This window comes from Meleagris gallopavo, chromosome 1 (assembly GCF_905368555.1).
Source record: "Meleagris gallopavo chromosome 1, MGAL_WU_HG_1.1, whole genome shotgun sequence".
Classification (NCBI taxonomy): domain Eukaryota; kingdom Metazoa; phylum Chordata; class Aves; order Galliformes; family Phasianidae; genus Meleagris; species Meleagris gallopavo.
This window is the reverse complement of record NC_139404.1, coordinates 46,859,413-46,881,134: the sequence shown is the minus strand read 5'-3', so window position 1 is coordinate 46,881,134 and position 21,722 is coordinate 46,859,413. Positions and strand designations below refer to the sequence as shown.

At 36.4% G+C, this 21,722-nt stretch overlaps 1 protein-coding gene across 2 annotated transcripts in view; it reads right to left on the bottom strand.

Moving 5' to 3' along the window:
- Positions 1-21,722, bottom strand: part of ANO4 (anoctamin 4) — a 116,985-nt gene that overhangs the window by 51,795 nt on the left and 43,468 nt on the right. For both annotated transcript variants that reach the window (XM_085223913.1, XM_085223916.1), the window contains 4 exons: positions 15,413-15,513; positions 15,066-15,167; positions 12,635-12,679; positions 7,914-8,045 (listed from right to left, as the gene is read on the bottom strand). In XM_085223913.1, coding sequence (XP_085080039.1) covers positions 7,914-8,045; positions 12,635-12,679; positions 15,066-15,167; positions 15,413-15,513 — 380 coding nt within the window. The remainder of the gene's footprint in view (positions 1-7,913; positions 8,046-12,634; positions 12,680-15,065; positions 15,168-15,412; positions 15,514-21,722) is intronic.

The window sequence follows — 21,722 nt, the reverse complement described above, 5'->3', positions numbered from 1 at the left end:
GCATATGCTAGATTAATCTAGTGTAAAAGGAAAAAATCTTAATAGAGAGTTTGGCATGCATCTACATCACATTCTATTCTGTGTTATATGGGATTTACTGCTCCATTTTCCCCTCAGATAATTTTCCCAAATGAAAACCCTCTTCTTTAGAGCAAATAGGAAATGCTATATGGCTCTGCATCTCTACATTCATTTGGAAAGCCAGGCAAGGAGTCCAAGACTCCACATGCTCCTTCCTTTTTATCCAAAAATCACTACTGAACTTTCCATACAAGACAACCTGTAAGTTCATAATGTTCAGTTTCAAAGGCATGCAGCAAAAAATTCCAAAAGTAAAGATATAAAAGACAAATTCCTCTGAGAGCAGCACAATAAATAAAACTTGGTTTTCTAGAAACAACACCTTTCCCACTCTATCTCAGATACTCACAGGTCATTGCTGTGTCTACTATTTATCCAGTAGTACACTTCTGGCTTTATCCCATCTCCCAAAGTCCTACACGTGCCCCAGAGTGCCTGCTGTCATTTCTGCATATCAGCTGACTGCAGTGTGTCTGATCATTTACCACTGGGCTGGTACCAAACAGCATATATGCTTGGTGTGCGCTGACTGCTTTTGGCATAGGCACAAATTTGAGCCCCAGTCCCATTTCAATGAGTTAGTACTCACAAAATAAGTAAGACTCTGATTCTTTCTGGGACAAATAGACTTGTACTAAATGTAGTTGAAAGTAACCAGCACATAAAATAGAGTTGGTAGAAAAAAAAGGAAATGCTGTTATCACATAATTCATAATGTTAAGGAAATCAGATTAAAAACAGCCTAATCTCTGAAGCAGATAGAAGAGCATTGTATCCAGATAAAGCTAGATTTATGCACTAGGTTGTTCCAGTAGTAGCAGAGAGAAATTAAGACAGTACTAAAAAAGAAATGAATTGCTAGCATTTTTTCCACTGTTTCATTTTCTTTTCATGTCCGACTTTAATCTCCAAGATCTCACCTCCTAGGTATCACTAAATGTCAAAGAACAATGAAGGTAAATGAAGGTAACTTTTGAAATCAAACCAGCACAGTAATTTTCATTACCTATGACCTCTTGAAGGATTCAGTTGGGAATGTAAACAGTGATAATACAGGTAATGGTAAAAATCTGTAGCATTTATCTGTTCTCTTCGTGATAGAATGCTTTTTTGGTATCATGACTAGGACATTCTGCAACCATCAGCAGTTCTTTCAACCACTTTTCTGGTCAAGTAGCTTAACAGCCTTTCTGCATTTAGTTGCTTCTATTTTCATGAGTGAAAAAAAAAAAAGACTAAAATCAAATACTGTTCAATCTTAAAAGGAAGTAAGAACTATTTGATTAAAAGAACACTGTAGAGATTTGCACTCATTTATAAACTTAGCAATTGTAGTGTTGTAGCTGTTGATCTCACTTGGCCAAGAAAGAACAAGCAGATGTGCTTGAGAAGCAGCTGTCAACACTTCACTATGAATACTACCATGAAAAACTCTGCCTATTCCAGAACTAAGGCATATGTGAGCAGCAGAGTTTGGTCCTGCCCATCCTTGTGCTATTAAAATGCGTACAGGGACAGAAAGGGGAGAGAAGAGGGAGAATTCACAGCTGGGGAGAGAAGAGGGAGAATTCACAGCTGGAGTAGGTCAAGAACATGTATTCTCTAGCATACTCATGCAGACATGGATACAGAGATTATGTTGTAAAGGTATAAAAACAAAAACAAAAACAACAACCTTGCCTAGTTTTTGAAAAACTAAAAAAAAAAAACAAAAACGCCCAACAAGGATTGTTTTGCCTTTGGTCATTTGATCATCTTGATTATTTCTGTGAAATTTTCTATAGAACATCCCCCAGAAGAATGGTGTTAGCAAAGCCAAGGGGACTGGTGCAGGGAATAAAAACAGGCAGAAATAACTGGGAGGAACTAAAAGGATGAAAATATCCCAAGTGACATTAATTACAACAATGCTGCTGGAGATTACAATTTTCACCCAAAAACAGAGAGGTTAGCTTCTGTCAGTTGAGAATCATGCACTTCAGTGCATGAAGATTTATGCTTTTGTACTACCTCCCTACTCACCTGCACTTTCTTGGCTTTTCTTCCTTCAAATTTTTTGTGCTCCAAGTTGTCACCTTTTGGAGTGATAAATTCATACTCACAGACTAATGATCGGGGCTTATTCATGATCTACAGCATTAAAATTCAAATAAAAAGACTTTTTCATTCTGTGGAGAATCTTACTCTTCAAACTTCAGTTCACAGAGGTCAAAGCTGAAAATATTTCCAAATTAGGTGCAGATAAACATCCATCAGGTGTTACTGAGCTATAAAACGCTCAAAGCAGAGACTTTCCACGCAGTTTTTTAACCCTTGCTGCTTTGAGATGGAATAGTTTCCTTAGCTGTTCTATTTCTGCTGCGCTTGTTAGAATTGCACTATGCAAAAAGGTTGAATATTCATGAGAGTGATGCAGATTGTTTTCAGGTTCAGTGAGATTCAGGTTTCGTTTAGGAGAAAGTTCAGTTGAAGGTTTTAGTCACTTTGTCATCTCTTTTGCAAGGCAAAAAGTAAGCAAGGATTAATACACTGTTATTTTTATTCCTTGTGAAGGTAATGTATAGTTAGATAATAAATCCAGTGATTTCTTCCATAAGAGTTATATCCATTAGCCTATTTCTGTAAGCCTTATTTGTGTGAGCTGTCCTTACACAAAAAACTATAAAAAAAGAAATAAAATCCCAATGAAGATAACGAGAGTACTTCTGCCAGGAAAGGTTCCAGAGCTGATCCTTAATTAAAGTCCCTTTAAAAACTGTCATTCTGGAAATACTGCTCTTACATTCCCACTGTAAGAGATGTGACAAGTCACTGAAGGTTAATTGTTTTGAAATTATATTTTTAGCTTTCTTAATTAGATTCTGAACTGGAGATTTCAAACTGACTTTCAATGGATGAAGCACAACAAAACCAAATGTCACCTAGAGAAAGGCCTCAAATAACTGTAAATTAAACAAAGAGCAAACTGCCAATGGATTCCTGTTCATGCATTCTCTTGACAATTTCACAGGTTGTATAAACCCAGTAGGAATAGAATTAGCTCTTGAATCTGTGTCCAATACCCATTTGAAAAGAAATTCTCTAACTTTTCTGTTTATTTTGGAGCAGCAAAAGACAAGAAAGGGCTATTTTGTCTTCAACGAGTGAGATGCACATTCTGAAAGTTGAACACCCATGGCCTAGTTACACAGCTACAATGTGAGCATGTGTGCTCATACCAATGTGCACCTTTGCTCCATGGGATCCCCTGACACTGAAATGCTTGGTGTCTGACACTCAACATACTAAAATGTCTGATCGAAGCAAATGCCTTCTTCTGGAAGCAGTGAAAACGGAAGCACAGAAGATGATTGAGCATAGGAATTAATATATGAGAAGTATATTCCCCTTGTACAGAAAAAATGCCCACCCTTCTGCACTGCCAGGTAAACCACTGGTGTTAACTTGCTGTTGTTGGCTGAGGCAATGGCAGGTCTTCACCTCATTTGACATCAGAGGAAGTAAAGTCAACAGCTGTAATAATAGCAACAAGATGAACCTGCAGTATTCCAGTGAGAATATTAGCACAATCCCTGTACATTATTTGTTTGAAAATAGGCATATGATGATTGCTTTCTGTTTTCACGTTATGTGACTTACAAGGCTGAAAGTAAGACAAATAGAAAGGCTTGAACTTTCAGACCAGAGAAGAAGACAATTTTTCTCTTGCAACATGATAATGCAAAGCCCATCAAATTTGAGGACTGTGGAGCACATTGCCAGTGTTGGCTGCACTGTCCTGTCACACCACTATATAGTGCAGATTTGGTACTTTCTGATTTCCACGTGATTGGGTCAACGAAATACGGACTGCATCAGCAACATTTTTCTAGCAACGATGCCATCACAGTAGCTGTGAAGCAGTGTGTCACCTTCGGTGGTGCAGATTTTTATGAGCACAGCATGCAGGCTCTTGTTCATCACTAGTGAAAATGCATAACTAATGGTAGTGACTATGCTGAAAAATAGTGTTGAGTAGCTGAGAATTTGCCCTATCAAGTAGTGGTATCGTGCTCTTTGTTGTAGTTTCTGTGGAAATAAATAGGGGTCATTAACTTCAGAGTGATCTATGTACAAACACAAGAATGACCATCTTGGTTCAAACCAAGAAAGTGTTCGTGCATTCCTGTGCCTTACTGTCAGTGATGACAGCTTTCTGATCCATCCGTGATCTCAGCATGAGACAGCCATCGGGACAGGGATGCAGATCATCTTGGTGAGGATGGCATTTATTAGGGATAATTGGAGCATCAGAGAAAATGTAAAATGCAACTCCACTCTGACAGACAAACATCTTGGAAATCTGACAAAATTACAGGACAATATTTTCTTGTATGTGGGGACCCAGTACAAAGGAGAATAATTGCATGAATCTCTGGTATATATTTTAATTTTACTTTTTAATTGATTTTAATTAATGCAGGTACTATCCTAGTCTCCAAACTGTGTAAAGTTTTAAACTAATTTTTACTGACATAATAAATAAATATTTTAGGGGCTTTATTCAATTAAATAGTATATTAATATTTAAGCAGAGAGTTTGGGAAAACAGCTCCTGTAGTCTGAAATCTCTAAGCAGCAAATAGGAGTATTTTCCTAGCTAGTATACCACTACCTAAGAAATTGCAGATAATTACTAGTGTTACTATTCCCAGCTAACTAGCAGCTCACTACATAAAATAACTAAGACATAGTAGAAAAATAACTAATTACCATCATGTCTGAGGGAAAACATTTTTCAGATATAGTGAATTATGCATTCTTGCAACTGATAATTTTCAGAAGAAATGGCTTGGTGTAAATAAAGCCCTTCATAATCTGTGGCTGCAGAAGTGAGATACTGCTCAGAAGACTATCTTGAAAATTATCATTTTCTATTCTACAAAATCCCAATAAAATGCTTGTCTCAGCCAGACAGAACTTTCCTCCGAAAACAGATTTCCTATTGCTTAGGAAATACAGTGAATTTTGCCCTTCTTTTTTGGCTGGCTCCACATGTTAAATGCTGTCAGTTTTCTATCATTCCATGCCTTTAACAGTGTCTATCAGAAGTGAATACTGTACTTAGATCATGTTTCAAGCATCATCCATATCACACTGGAGACTTGAATATAAAAGCTTGACTAGATCGAAAAAAAGGTAAACTACCAGTGTTTATTGAGGTGAAAAATATCTGAGACTGTGAAGAAAGGAAGAAATTTAAGAGCCATGTTGCAATACTGAGTCAAACATAAAAGATGAACAAGCTCATTTAAGGAACAATACTTTAGAAAATTAAAAGCACATAAAATCACGATAGAAAGAAGAATTCTACTATCTGCATCCACAGTGAGTGGTCAAATTTACAGTGGATACATGAGAGATCTTGCCTACAAACTCAGCATATGAACATTTATATTTTCAAGTCAGTGGTGTTTGTGACTGTTCTACTATGTAATCATTAAGCAATAGTTAAAAATGTCTTGGATAAGTATCAATCATGATAACACAGAATTTCTAGACATGTTCAAGTGGCAAAAGTACATAGCTTGCTCTCTAGAAATACTTGTACAATAGTTAGAAAAACTATTTTTAGTGTAATTAAAAGACAGTCAGTGGGTGGTGAGATATTGTGTTGCATTGCTCATGGAGAATCAGTTATTGGGCAGTTGTGATGTTGCCGGGTGTTGGTCAACAGATGGAGAATAATTGCACTGTGGAAACTTATCGATATATACAGATACATATTGTTATAATTGCATTTTTGTTTCAGTTTCCCTTTTCTGTCTTATTAAATAGTTTTTATCTCAACTCATAAGTCCTATTTTGCTTCCAATTCTCTCCCTCATCTCAACTGGGGAGAGTGAGTAAATGACTGCATGGTGTTTAGCTGCTGCTGGGTTAAGCCAAAACACAAATATTGAATGAGTCACTATATTTCAAAGTCCTTGTGAAGGAGAATAAGACTGATACAGTCAAAAGGCTGGAACATGATGGGAGTACAAGGATCCTCCCAGAGCCAACTGCTTTTTGGAGAAGTAAGGCAGCTCAGCCAGCACTATATCAGTCCCCTCATTAAAGGAATTGAAGACTAAACAGAAAGCAAAGTAGAAAATATCATAACTTCTGGGGAGTTAGAGCTTCAAAATTTGCAATGATATAAGTGCCAAACAACAACAGGAATGCTAATGAACCCAAAACAGTATTTACAAAGAAGCTTGCTAGTATACCAAATCAAATATGAGCAATGCAGAATAAGGAATAAAATACTATGGTTCATACATGCCAACTTTCCTTCCTGTCACCAAAAAAAAAAAAAAAAAAAAAAAAAAAAAAAAAAAAAAAGAAAAAGAAAAAGAAAAAGAGAGAGAGAGAGAAAAGGAAGTAATAATAATAATAATAAAAAAAGAATAATAAAAAAAAGAAGTCGTGCCATAAATTTAAAGGCTGTTAATGGTTAATCATAGAATAATTGCAGTTGGAAGGCACTATTTTACCATTAACAAAAATATCAGTCAAGACATCCCGATTTCTTAGTTGTTTTTTTTTTAAAATTTATTTCACTGGTCTATTACTGAACTGATTTGCATATACTTTTCACATTGCAGAGCACAGTAACTGACGCATCTTTTTGTTAAAATATCACAAGACTCTTTAGTCTGGATCTGACATCTGTTCAGGGCACAAATGTTTAGTGGAGGTAACTGACTGGCGGCTTGTGCTAGGAGCAGAATTATACTGAAATTTCCCCAGAGATTTGCACCTACTTTTCTTTTTCTGCTGTTTTTGAAAAGACACTACTTGCAGCAGATGACTTTCACTTTATTAACTCATTTTGCAGTAAGTAAATCCACTCCATGAAAAACTCTTCACTCAAAGTAAGGGATCTGAATGAAGTGTTTATTCAAAGAGCAGTTACTCTACCTGTCCTCCCCTCAAATAAAATCACACTTTTTTTTTTTTTTTACTGTTATTCTTTGATCTGCCTGTGATTCATTCCGTATCACCTCAGTTTTCTGTCAGTACCCTGGTCAGTGCTGCCAATTCTTTGAGATGTTGCTCTCAGGTAGCTGATGTCCACTCCCAGTGTCACAAACAGTAACTAACTGCATGACACCTTCTTTCCCCAGAGTTAGCCCTAAAAAATCAACTCGGAATCTGAAAGAAATGCTAAGCCTTCTTCTGTTTTGCATTTTGCAAGAGAATAAGAACTTCTACTAGTCGAATGATTTCTCTAGTGCCATTGCTGCAACACTGACGCCTTTGGTATGCTTGGACAAGTGTAACTGACCTTAATACTGGCATTATGCAAGCAGTTTTGTTTCTGTAAAAGTTAAAGAGAGAGAAATTCAAACAAAATGACACTGTCCTTTTACACACATAACCAGGAATGAAATGCAGTATCCATTTGTCTTGATCATCAGTGCTAGAAGAACTAATATTGATTATACTAAGAACAGAACTGCTGAATAAGAAGTTTTAAGCACATCTTTAACATACACAAAAAAGGCAGATCTGACTCAAGAGAGAATTAGTCAGTTGACTACTTTAGGGATTTAATTGAAATTCTAGTGAATCAAAAGGAACTTTTCTATTGATTTCTTTTAGCTTTGATTTGGACATTTAATTATTGGACAAACTTTATGCTCTCTCAGGACTCTCTATCTCCTCCTTTGTGTGACAAAGAACTAATCTGAAGGCACTAATGTTTAAGGCACACACTAATAAATTGATTCTTTTCAAAGGTGAATCCAGAAGGAAAAGTTTTAGTCTTGTAATTAAGTTATGATTTTGTGATGTAATAAAGTACTCACTGATGGATCCTTTGTTGGCTGAATGGAGCAGTATAGCAGTCATTCTCTTCCAGATCTGGCAGTGTCTCCTTGTCCAGTTTCATTGGCTTTCTAGGTAACCATCCTCGAAACCTGCTTATTTGTTTCTCGATCCTGCAATACATGAAAAGTGTGAGCATTTGAGAGAGTGAGAAACATATTGCTTTTTAATTACATTTTTTCAGTGCAAAGCACATATGCTGGCAGACTAGGCCACTTACTATCTACAGCTACAAAAGAAGCACTGTCTGACATTTCTGACCAAATTATACACACTGAACTTGATTATTAATAACCAGCTTTCAGTGAACGAGCGTCTTATTTTGTCTCAGCAGAAAAACAATGCCCATGCTGCTAAAAATCTTTATAAGCCCATTAAGCTCTTGGCAACTTTCTAAGCCTTTATTTATCAGCTATTTACTTAATTTAAATTTCAGGCTTAACTGACATATTAGACTTTAGACATATAAACATGAGAACAATACAGACTATGATGGAGAGTTTTGAAAGTTAAACCCCAGCAAGCTGCATTCTTTTCCTGCCCTCTGTACTGATTCTTACCTTTTGCAAATTGCAAATTGGTGCCATACAAAATAGACTACTTTGTTCATTGGTTTAACTGTAGTGTCTTGCAATACTATAGCCTACCCAAAACTAAAATACTCAGTGTACATATTAATAGGTGACAGCTGCACAGGTTGTTATATATAGAAGGTGAAAACAAATAAGATTAAGCTGGATTTAATCACAAGGGTACTCATGCAAAGATACACACTGAAATTACTGGAAGGGAACAATCAGAGCTGGGTGGAGGAGACAATCTAAAACAAGCTCACATCCAAACTAAAACATTATAACAAAAATTTTATGATGAAAACACATAACAAAGAGGAGATGTGTCTGACAAAATGAACCCTACCCTCCCTCACACCTTCAAGTTCTAAACTGTGATCTCTGCCTGCAAAAATCAGATGACAAATTATGGGCATGCCCATATTTCTGTCACAGGACAAGTCTTTCCTGCTGGGGGGCATAAACCAATATCTTTTGAAGTTTAAGACCAGTTGTAGATGAAGTTCAAAGGCTGGCAATCTAGGTGTTCTTTGCTTTTTGTTTTTTTTTCACTTTCAACATAAGCTAGTCCAATAACTCTGTGACTCCAGAAAATGCTGGGAGCTCTGCAGGGAGGGATATCTATATCCATGCAGGTAAGTGTGTAGGACAGTAACATGAAATTATTACAGAAATTATTACATACTTCCATTCAAAATACATGTAATGTAAGCTTATTTTTAAACATGGACATTCAATTCAAAATTGTAACCACACAAGCCCTATCTATTTTGGTACAATTTGTGTATTTCCTATCTGTGAATAAAATGGGAGCAGAGGTGCTATATGCCATCAGAACTGATCAGAAACATGGCAATGCCTTTAAGAGCACAACATGAGACTTTTACTAAAGTTATCAGAAACTCTTAATGGGCATTGATTGTTCACCCCAGTCCAGAAGTTCAGAGTGGGGGTAGAATTAGTTTGCAAGTGTCTGTGCCTGAGTGCATGGAAGATATTGTCAGATCCCAGCTCTGTGAAGGGCCAGACCTGTTGCAAGTGTCTAGTTGTCCTTTCCAGATTCCCAGCCTTGAGCTAGTCTGTGCAGAGACTGATAGGAATGACAAGGGAAAAGTAAGATAACTCCTGGGGGATTCTCCCTATCTTGGCTTCCAGCTTTTTCTTCTGTAAAGGTTACAAGTTTTGTATTACAGTATGTTCAGCAGACTTAGTGACCCTGGATGTGGAAAAATGGAAGAGGAATCAGGCAGAAGGATTTTCTAAATATCCCAGGCCATGCTTATTTGTTGCCCAAAATCATTTGAATTCTCTAAACTATTAATCCCCTTGCTAATCTGCAATCCTTTCCCATTCATTCTGCAAGTGCACATTTGAGATATGTGTGCTGCAGGTTTATCACAGCATATGCAGGCATGAACGTAGTGCTTTCACAGATTAAGAACAATGCATTATTCATGTTGGCTTCTCACTGAGCATATGCCCAGAATTTCACTGATTTGCCACTCCCAAGGTTCAGACTATTTGGCATGCTTAGTGAACTTGCTCCTTTCCTGCTGGCAAGCAGGCCTGGAAAGGTTGCAGCGACTTTCTGCACAGCTGACAGCTTAAGAGTACAGCAGAGCCATCCTTTCAAAAAAAATAGTTTTCTCCTTCAAAAAGAAAAATGACCACACTTAAAATGCATCCAGGCCACCCCAACAGCACTATGAGTCAACAGTGCAAGCTTTGTACTGAACATTATCCTCTTTCTTAAGAAAAGAGACACAAGTGTTATATGTGTTTTATTGTTTTTTCAAGGTTAACCTGGGCTTCACATTCCCTGAATAGGGGGAATAGTGTTTGGAAAACAGAGCAGCCGTACATGGAGTGAAGAGGCACTGTAAAGTTAACCACAATGAAAGAGGAAAATGGCAGAGCTGTTAAAAATTTCCTTCCTAAATACTTTTAAAAAAACACTTGTTAGCCTCACATGACAAAAATTAACTGTCTCAATGCATGTGGTGACTCAAAGACACATCCCACTCCAATCCTGGCCTTATCTCTGCTGTCCAGGATTAGCCTTTACCCAGTGTCCTGTTTCCAAAGATGCACATTGTGCTTAACTGGTTTCTCAAATAATTTCAAACAGTTTTATCACTAGAAAGCAGAGTAGGGATAGAATCTTCTATATTTTTTCCCACAGGAAAGAGGAAATTTGAAAAATCAAAACAACTGTTTAGAATCGAGATTGATCTCTGGCTCAGCTTTGATAGAGTTTTATGGATAGTGTAGTGCTAGATACTGTTTAAGTTTTTAACCACAGCTCAGGTCGAGTTCTAGATATTGTATACATACCTGATTCTCCTCTCCTCCTTTCCTTTAGAACAGATTAGGGCAGTTTCATTATTTGAAATTTTGGAACCACTAGAACTTTTAGACAGAAAATTCAAGTGAGACTGATGAGTTGCAAGAGACCTTCTCTGGACTTTCCCTGTAACAAAAGCCCTCTCTAATATTAGTTTTGCCTCAATGTCAATATAATATTAGTCTTAGCTCAAAAAAATGGACCAAGGCTTCTAATCTTCACTGAACTAGTAAAGGAAATATTTTTACTGAAGCTGTAGATCTGAGTGTAACATAAATGAAAATATAGCTGAATATGTTTTCTTTCCTTTCCCACTGGGACTATTCAGCTTTTCTGCTTCAAGCAGCTAGTAACAGAGCTGACCATAAAAAGTGAATTTAGCCAAATGCTGTCATCATTCAGGAACTAAAAAAAAATCCAAAACACAGAAAAAATTGCACTCCTTCTGATTCTGTCTGTGAATCATATGCTGACTGATGAGAAAATGAATGTAAAGTGAAATTTCATATGCCAAATATAAATGTGAGAATCTTCTCCTAATCCTTCCTTTTAATCTACTGCTGTAGTGAAAGCAGTCATGTCTTAACTAAAATCCAAATAAAATCTGAAGTTAGCAGGCGATATGTACTCAGTGAAAAGTAGCGACTGCAAATGAGGGAACACTGACCAACTTAAGAATAGGCTTTGTTTACTAGCTGATGCCAACTGCGTAAAATGTCTTAACTCCACAAAGAGCCTACTGGGTGTTTACCAGTGTAAAAGAAGCACATACCATAATTTGAGATCAGTGCTGGTACTCTCAAGTCATCAACACAGTATGATGGGATTTAATATATAAAAGGTTTTTTAATATGCTCATGCAGCAAAGCGATAATACATAATTCATTTTCCCATGTAAGTTCATCTAGTGACATTATCTGCAGAGTGATACAGCTGTTTTCTCCAATATGCAGATTTTTCAAATCTAATTCTTCTCCCTCAGAAGTTCATGTGAGTCTTTCCACTGATCTCAGAGTGAGACAGTCAATCTAGACCCTTTTGAAAACTGCATCAACAGCACTGCAGCATTAAATGCCAAAATATGAGTTGGTCTTTGCCAAACTTGTACATTTTTGAGGCTCTTTGGAGACATTTTCATTCAATTGTCTGAGGTATCAGAAAAAAAATGCACACCGGAAGTTTTTATTTCATAAAGTCAGGCACAAAATAGATCAAATATAACCTTAAGCTATTTAATAAGTAAGTGAAAGGACTTCTGAGGTTCTTCAAAAGTACTCATTTCTCAAGCTCAGTAGCTTCACACCAGTGAAGGATATGGTTTATTGCATTCCTATCTACCAACAAGGTACTAAGCATCCTCACAGAAGAAGCAATAAATAAATAACGTCATTTACTGTAACAAGCAAGCCAGGTGCATGGAAATGAAAAAAGCAGTACCTGTGGTATTTTAATCCCCCCAAAACTTCCAAATGAATGACATGAAAATAAATAGATAAGAGTTTGCAGTAACGCACTTATTCTTTCTTAAATGTCTCCATCAATCCAAAAATATCTCCTTATTATTAGAAAAGGCAACACTGGTAAAATGAATTGCCTCTTTTGCATGGCAAATGCCTTTAAAGTGTAATTCTGCTTTATCTGTTTTTGCAGATGTCCTAGCATGTAATTGCACCCTCCTACCTTCCTAGAAACACTACTAATAACCTTTTACTTCCAGCTTGACCTTAGCCATTATTTTAGTGATCCAAATTAACATAAACTGAGCTAGCAAAAGAGTTGTACTCACCTATTCATGAACTTGTATCGGCGGTGCAGGTAATAGATTTTTCTCCTGGAAGAACAGCAAAAATGAAGCCAGTCGAGAAGAAAACCCATCGTCAGTTACAGTATGAACTAGCAAGGAAGGAAAGGAGATTGAAGACAGAAGCCTGTAAGAGGTGGAGGAAGAGACTAAAAGAGAGATTACAGAACTGTCACAGGAAGCCACACAGGCTCTGATGGCATTTGAATTGCAAGGAGGTCATCGTTTTCTCATTGTCTTCTCTTTTTCTGTTACTTGTCATGTGTGAAAGACAGGGACTCAAAGATGTATCTATTTCCAAGAAATCCATAAACAGTAGTAGTAATTTTGCAGGACCAATACAAAGATGGATAAATTATCCTCTGTGTATCTCAAATCCACCAGTGAGTTACCAAAACTGCATTTGATAAAATGTAGGGAGAGTCATTTAGAAAAGCCACGGAAATTGTGCCTCATGCTGCAATATGCCAGTAACACATGCAGTGCCAACGTGGACCAGTGTTTACTGATGGAGCATCATCCTTTGAAACAATATAGATTACATAAGTAATTGGGTATGTATTCAGAACCCACCCCAGGATATAGCCAATCCCTCTGCCCCTTTTATAGGCATTGCTGATTTTTATTTGTCAGTGCAATAAGCTGTGTGGGGGTGTACATGGGGAACAAGATGAGCAGGCAAGGTTCACAATCAGATGCATGATGATCACAGACTCTTGATCTTGTCATCTTGCCATGTTAGGAAATACTACTTTTCTGAAAGAGTGGTCAGGCACTGGAATGGGTTGCCCAGGGAGGTGGGGGAGTCATCAGTCCTGGAGGTATTCAAGGAATGTTTAGACATTGCGGTGAGGGACATGGTTTAGTAAAAACTGTTGGTGGTGGGTGGACAGTTGGACTGGATGATCTTGTAGGTCTTTTCCAACCTTGGTGATTCTATGATTCTATGATTTTATGATCTGCTTTCCTATGGGCCTTGTAAGGTTCACATCACCCAGGGCAGCGGCTCCTAAGCATCCTATCTAGATACAGAATGGGATGTCCACCTTCTGCCCCACTCCGCAGCTCTTGTTCTCCTCACAGGTGCCTATTACACCACAACTGTGACCATAACTGTGGCCGTCACTAAAGATATCACAGACTCCTTTGGCCAAATCTTCCACAAAGTAGTGCTGTATCTCTTGCCCTATTAAGCAGCAGCAAAGGTCAAAAGTAAGTGTTACTGATGATGCCATCTGCTTCTTGATTTTTCTTCAAATATTCAGAGGTATCCACTTTTTGGGACCACCATTTTGAAGCAGGATTTTATTCACTGATGTGTGGACCTTGGACTATTCCAGCCTAACAGGACAGTAATAATTATCTCTCTGTGGATATGAAAAGAATGAAGATGTGGTCATGAAGCACATCTTTATATATAATTTGTATGGCACCTAATTTTCTATCTGCTGAGAAATGGATCTCAAAAATGGGACTTGGGACCAGAAAAGAACAAACTGCTCATGGCAACTAAAATATGAGTTCCTGTTGTATTTCTTAATCATGAGATCTAATCCTCTTACTGGGGCAGATTAATCTCAAGGAATGCCAAGAAATGCTGAGAAAGTACACTTTTAGCCTAGTCAATTGTTTCTATGGCTAGAATGGTTTTTAAAAAAGAGCATGAACATCTTGTAATGACTTGTAATAGCCTTTGCATTTTTCTCTTTAACAGTAAAAGCTCAAGAAAGAGCTGTTGAAGATTTGCTATGGAAACAAACAAAAAAAAGAAAATCCAATTCATATATTAATATTTAAGCCTGCAATTTAGTCCTTACCTCATATCCACTTTTCCTAGAATGTTCTTAACATTACAGAGATTGTGTCATACTAGAGGCATTTTTTTGTCCTTAAGCAAGAAGAAAATAGGAATAGAAATCCTGCAAAAAACATCAACTCACTAGCTATATATTCTGGGTCTGATCTTTATCTTGCTCAGGAGTAATTCCATTAAAATAAATGGAATTAAGCAACTGCAAACCCTGCTAATTAAAAGAATAATCAAGTCCTCTCAGTTCATGGGTTTTGGTCAGTTTGAGTTGAAGTCTTCAAGCTATTCTAACAGGTCTGATAGCGAGCACAGTAAAATTGATATTTTACACAAAAAATTCCATAGTCCAACATGCAAATAATATTTTAAAATGGCCAAAATAATCTGAATGATGATGTGAAATTAATTTGGTTGTCAGTGATATTCAATCAAATTTATTTTCTCCACAGGCAAAGCACTTACAGCCTGAATTGTGCTCCTACTAGAAGTGTTACGTATTTATAATCTGCATTTCTGAACTTATGCATTATACAAGCAGAAATTTTACAGGTGCTGAACATATCAGATACGTCCAACAGACATGCACTTCTGTGCTGCCTTACGTACCTGGATCTTCTTGACCTCCCATTGATTTCAATGAAATGTCCATTTAAAAAACAGCAGCGCACAAGTATGCAGGGGGCTCCAGCAGTGAAGGGGTTAAAGGGCCTAAGGATAGAATACCCCATGAAAACAGCTGCACTGCTACAGCTCACCTTAATTTCAAACCAATACTCTGAAATCGCAGGCAGACATTAACAAGAAAGAACAATGAATACGGTATGTATGACACTCCATTTATATTTCCTAAGAGTGTGTGGTATCATATAGGCAAGCTTTCCATGTGCATTCTGCTGTTATTTTTTACTTTAGTTTTACAGTAAAGTGTGAAGACAAAATACAACTACACCTACCTGAACGGCATTCTTACATTCATTAGTTCAGCGTATTTGCCCAGGACCTCCCAAGGGGCATGCAACTTCACAAAGATGATGTCACTGTTTGTTAGAGATGACTGCAAAAGAAAAAGAAAACAGCCACCAGGGCTTAATTCTTCAGATAAGAAATAAATATCTATTGTCTTGTGACAGCCCTCCCACTTCCTGACTCTTCCCAAAGCATGTGTTCTTCTATTGAAATGCTGTCAACTTATTTTCCTTCTGGTTTTCTGAGAACCACGTTCTGACTTCCTTCCAGCCTGTACAAGCATTTCCTTCATATGGAAAAGATGGCATGGATGGGAGGTTAACTTGGAGTTATGGGTTACCCAAGTGCGGGGTGGGAAAAAAGTCGGTCCTGAGCTTCAGCTAAAACTAAAATGGCAACTTTGGATCTGGTTCTGCTAATTAACCTGATTTCTGTGCTCATCATGACACAGATGTCTCTTTTTGAGTTGTATAATAGAGACACATCTGGCAATTAAGAAAAATTTAACGACATGGACATATAATGAAATTCAACAGATAGAGTCATGGGTTCCATTCTCACTCTTGGCTCCAAGAATTTGAATATTGCAACTAAAGCCAGCAGGAAAAGGATGTCTGATGCCACCTCCAGCACAGATTTATTGTCAGGAGTCAATGACGGTTTAGGGTCATGATTGCAGCAAGGAGATCTTTTCTCTGTACTATTTTCTCTTTTCTCTGTACTATTTTCTTTCCTATGGGTTGTATGTATTTTCAAGAGAGCTTTACATAGCATATTCACATTCAAACAGTTATCTAATAGGCTCATTGCCTGTCAGGCAATGAGCAAAGAACATGCAGTTTAGAGAAGGGGAAAAATGTAGGTTTATTTGCTCTCAGGAGGAGAAATAGTGCTTTTAAGGAAAACTACAACAGCATTGGCTGAAACTGCTTTTATTGAGAACACAGACATTCACATATTAATATTGGAAGAGGAATTGTACAAATTCTAGTGAAAATCAATGATGTTGTCATAAAGCTGCATTTTGTGCAGCTTACAACAACTAAATGGATCACACTAACAGGGACAACTAAGACAGGCTGAATTCAAGGAATACCCAGGAAATAAGTGAAGGTGTACAGAGTATGAGAGAAGGAAAATGTGAGGACTGAGAAAGTCAGGCAGGAAATTTGTTAGTTTAAGGACTAGTTAGAGTATAGGGAATTATTTCCTAGTCTTTTAGACTTTGTACTATATTAAATGCTCCTCACATTCATTCTTAGTTATTAAAGCTTATTGAGGATTCTTAAGTCTGAGACTTCAGCAGTAGATAGCACGCAACCAAGACTATGCACTTCTGCTCTAAAAATTTCCTGCAAACTACTCCCAAAGAGGTTAAGGTTAAGTCAGCAGAGGACTGGCAATTTTTTTCATAAACAACGGATGAAAACCAAACTACACCAAAGAAGCTGCTAGTAAGGCCCTGACACACCAACAGTAGTTGAGAAATTGAGGAAATTGATTGAAAACAGTCTGTAAATTTACTGATGAATGTCATATACATTTTCCAGCACACTGTAATTTAAGCCATACAAAGTATAACAGTCACAGTAACAGCTATTTCACAAGTGAAACCTATATTTAACTAAATTTGATTTCTTATATGTTACATATTTTCACACAGAAACATGAAAAGATTCCAAATACTTGTGAGAAAAACTAATACAGATCTTTAAAGATATAGATTAGTTTTTAAATCAGGATATTGTAATACTGTTTTATCAATTTCACCCGCAGAAGATCTAACAAGTATGCATTTGCAAGGCTCAGTTATTTTCAGAAGAGATGATGATGCTAAATTATGAATATGCAAATCCACTTGAGTTTCCTTATGTTACATGTTTATAAAAGAAAGCATATGGAAAGACTGAGATAAGCAAGATTGGAACTAAAAGAACAATCCATACAAAAGAGTAATTTAATGCAGTGTCACATTTACCTAATCTAAGGAGAAAATTGCAAATCAAAGCATCTTAGAGAAAATATCAATAGGTCTATCTTAGTTATAAAAATACTTCAGTGAATAGAATCTGCTAAACCGTCTTTGTTATATTAGTATTTAGACCCCTTAGTATCCTTTGGCTTCTTAATGTTCCACTAAGAGGAACACTGTTCTTTTATAACTGACTTACAGACTTGGCTCATTAAAAAGTTTGGAGAAATAAACACAGTTTCACATTATAGGAATATGCAAACAAAAATCAATGTTAACATTGCTCAGCTTGGAAATGTAAACAAGAAAACTGTTTATTGACATGAGACATCTGCTAGAAAGTGACATCTAGATGATAAAGAAATAAAAACTAACACAGCAATAAAGGGAGCAGAAAATGAAATATAAAACTTTGCAAACTTTAAAATGGAGCACGTGTTTGGCTTTGACTCATGACACCAATATCATCAGTTATCACTTATGATAATTGCCAAGCCACCAACATTCACATAAATTGGTCATTTCAGACTTCTTGAGGAAGAACATGCACAGTGTGTGACAAGAGACTTTATTATAATCAGAGAACCACTGATTAATTGAGGTCCCCTCTAGAGGTCATCTGTGCTCACTCTTTACCTAAAGCAGGGTCAATTTTAATCATTTGCTCAAGGGCTTGTCCTGTTGAGTTCTAAATATCTCCATGGGAAAAGATTTCACAACCTCTCTGGGCAAGCCACTTACTGTAACTGGTTGAGAAAAAAATATTTTCTATGGTAAAACTATACACTTCTCCAGAGAAATGCTGGTTGAAAAAATACAAGTTTTTACACTGGAAATTAGAGAACATTCAAAGAACATGCAAAGAAGGCCTTATAAAGCAACTTGTTTCTTACAAGAATGCATTAAAAAAAAAATAATCTAATTAAACACACTAGCAAGGTATATTTAGTTTTATTGAATCCTCATTTTCAAAATATGACAATGTCTCATAGGATAGAATTCAAATCACCAGAACCTGGGTCACAGAGTCAATATACAAAGAGTGCCATTCTGTGGTGTCATCAATCTACTATTTTTAACAAGCTGTAATTTTTCTGTCCTTCTTCTCCCTGCTCACTCACCTCCTTTTTCAGTTGATCTGGAACTACAGTATTCCTGAAGATACTAGACCAATATTTAATAACTACAAGTAGATGTTTCCATGGTCTGCATTTCAGTATAAGAGATTAACTAATTCTCACCCTTTCTGTGTTCACTGATAAATCACTTTTATCACGGTATTATCGCTGCCAATATGACAGTAGAGGTAATGCCATAGGACTGCATATTATAGGTAGAAATGGCTATTTCTTCCTTCTGACAAGACCACCTTTGTCTTTTATCACTAAGTCTGTAGAGACACTGTATTCCCAAAGAAAACAAATCAACTACAAATGTGCTTAAAAACTAAGCATTCTTCTCCAGTATCACTGAAAAAATAATGGGAGATGTAATGTAAAGGCCATTTACATAACTCCAAAAGCATAAGCAATTTCTTTGGGCCATCAGTTAGGCCAAGGAAAACTTGTAAAGAAACATCAGGTTCTTGATCTTCTGAAAGCAGGCTTTCATGTCTAGAAACAGTGTTGTTAAACTGCTGCTGAATTTAAGTTCTGGCTAACAAACTCACATGTATTTCTGCAGGCATTCTAAGTTCTTTTGATGGCAGGATTTGAAAATATGTATTCACTACTGACCTGACTCTGCTCTTTCTGAAGTTATCATTGTTAGTCTGAACGGAAGCAAAATTGTGCTGACTTTGAACGTCTCTTGAAAAGCCTACATTTTACAGTATTTGTAGACTGCCTTCTAGGATCAGGGCTGGAGATTGGTTCTTATTCAAATACTTTCTTGCAAATTCTTTTCTAACAAATAAAAATTTTAAAATTCATTACTAATGTTGTCAAGTCATTTTAAGACAAAAACAACTGTAGGATTCTCATTAATACAGTATTTTTTAGGTTAAAAAGAAAGTAGAAAAAGAGATTCACAGGAGATAACCTTGAAGAAAGATATAATTACAGTGTCTCCAATTGGGTGGTGTAATTGTTTATTTGTCTTGAGGCTACAAGGCAGACAACTGTAAAAACCAATGCTCTAATTAGTGTATGCTTATCTATAGAGAAAAGATGTAAAAGGAAAAGAAATCAGAATTGATTACAAACACCTTTTCCCTGTCATCATTTAAGAAAAAAATACTAAAGACTGGGAATTTTCCCACTTTTTAAAGTAAAATAAGATACAAAGATTTTGGAACAGATCCAGCAACTACACTCAATTCTTGCCTAAATTAGGAAGACCTAGCAAGGTAACTAAAAAAAAAAAAAAAGAAATAATAGGAATAGTGCTGTAGTTACTTGCAAAACATCAGATAAGAAGCCAGTAGAGAAAATCAACATCTGTCCTTTAATAACAATTCTGCCTATAATCAAACTCCATATGGTGTCTTAGTGCAGAGCAGTAAATAGTAACCGTTGCAGGTTCTACTGCTTTTGAAAATGACTGTAGTATATTAACAGCACAGACTGATTTGCCATGTGGACTGAATTAAGTGGATGAAAACAAAAGCCAGCAAATTGTAGCTGATTAAATCATCCTTCCTCTGCAAAACCAAAATAAATATAAATTAACAAAGGTAATTCCATAGAACTGGACAAGCAGCGATAATGTTCTGCCAGTACTTTTCAGAAGTGCATACCTCACCACTGAGTACGTACTCTCAATATACGTTCTGTTTGAGAGAAAATATTACACACGCAAATGCATTAACTTCTACATTCATGGATCAAAGAAATCCACTAAATAATAGTGCCAGTGTCTTTCAAATGTATCCTTTCAATCACAGCACAGGTGTGATGGAAAAGAGGAATATACTGCTCACATTTCAACATGTTAAGAAGCTTTGGACTTAGGAGAACCCATAGGACAAAAGCAGTAAAGGTGAAAGTAAGATTCAAGAAATAAAGCCCTAACTAATAAATAGAAAGCTGTTAATAAAACAATTTTGACATAGGAGGACGCTGACATATAAAATATTGAATAACTGTACATGGAGCCACTGGGAAGAGGTTACCATTTACTGTGATTTTTGTATGAAAATTTGATGCTGGGTAAAGCTTTATCTTTGCTTAGCAAAATATTTCCAGAGGTTCAGCTTCAGTGGAGTTAGTAATACAAGCAGGTGGCTGGCTACTGCCAGCATTTGGGCAGTGTGTCATCTAATCCAACTCAGAGCAGGTGTCATTGTCACAGTGCTTAATTTTTGGCAGCAGCTGACATGGAATTAGTAACAAGGGGAAATGTTTGCAGATGTCCCTTCATGTAGATAGAATGTATGAGTGGAAGGGTAACTTAAAGAACAGGGTGGTTTACTTGAGCAGAAGAAAAATGTAATACTATGACACTGCTAAAGTTTAATGTGCAACAATGACCTTACAGTCTGCAGTAAAGAGATACAAATCCCTCTGCATCAACATGAGAAAGTATGCTGTTAATCCTAAAAAAATGTCACCAATATTCACTTGAGGTGGAAAGCATGAATGTCCCAGTAAAGTAACTTAAATGTAGTAAATCTAGCAGGGAAACAGTATTCTCTGACTTGGACTCCATTTCCTAAAGAAAGGATTAAAAATACCTGCACGTCATCACGTTAATGGAATAGGTTGAACTGACTGTGAGACAATGATAAAACATTTCCTGATAATTCTTTTACTATATACTGAGTACAAGTTTGACCCATGTGGATAAGATTTATATGACAAAATAGCTAATCATATAAATTTAATCTGACAGATAGATGACAGGATGCAGATTTTAATTCTTCTGGATGAGAAGATATATAAACGTGAAAATAATTACTTGCATGTTTAAAAATGCAGATAGATAAAAACAATGAGAAGAATGCATTTTTACTTACAAAAACATTGTTTGATATTGTCTGTGTATATGAGGTATCAGCTATACACTGTAATTTCAGATGAAAAATGTTAATATTTTATACAGTGATGTTTAAGATCATAAAATCTTTTTGACTGTATTACTAGCCAAGAAATGTCCCTTAAGTACAATTTTTTACTTTTAGCATCACAGGCTGTGAAAAATACATCATACAATTGAACTACATCTTATCAAGCAGCTTCCACTGTGATTTATCCTAACTGTAAAATACAAAAACAATATTTTCCCAGTACATTTATACATCTCATTTGTCATTTTTTGAAGTAAAAAAGTGCTTACACTTAATGAAATGTCTATCAAATATTCATATTTGCTTTTAGAGACTTGTT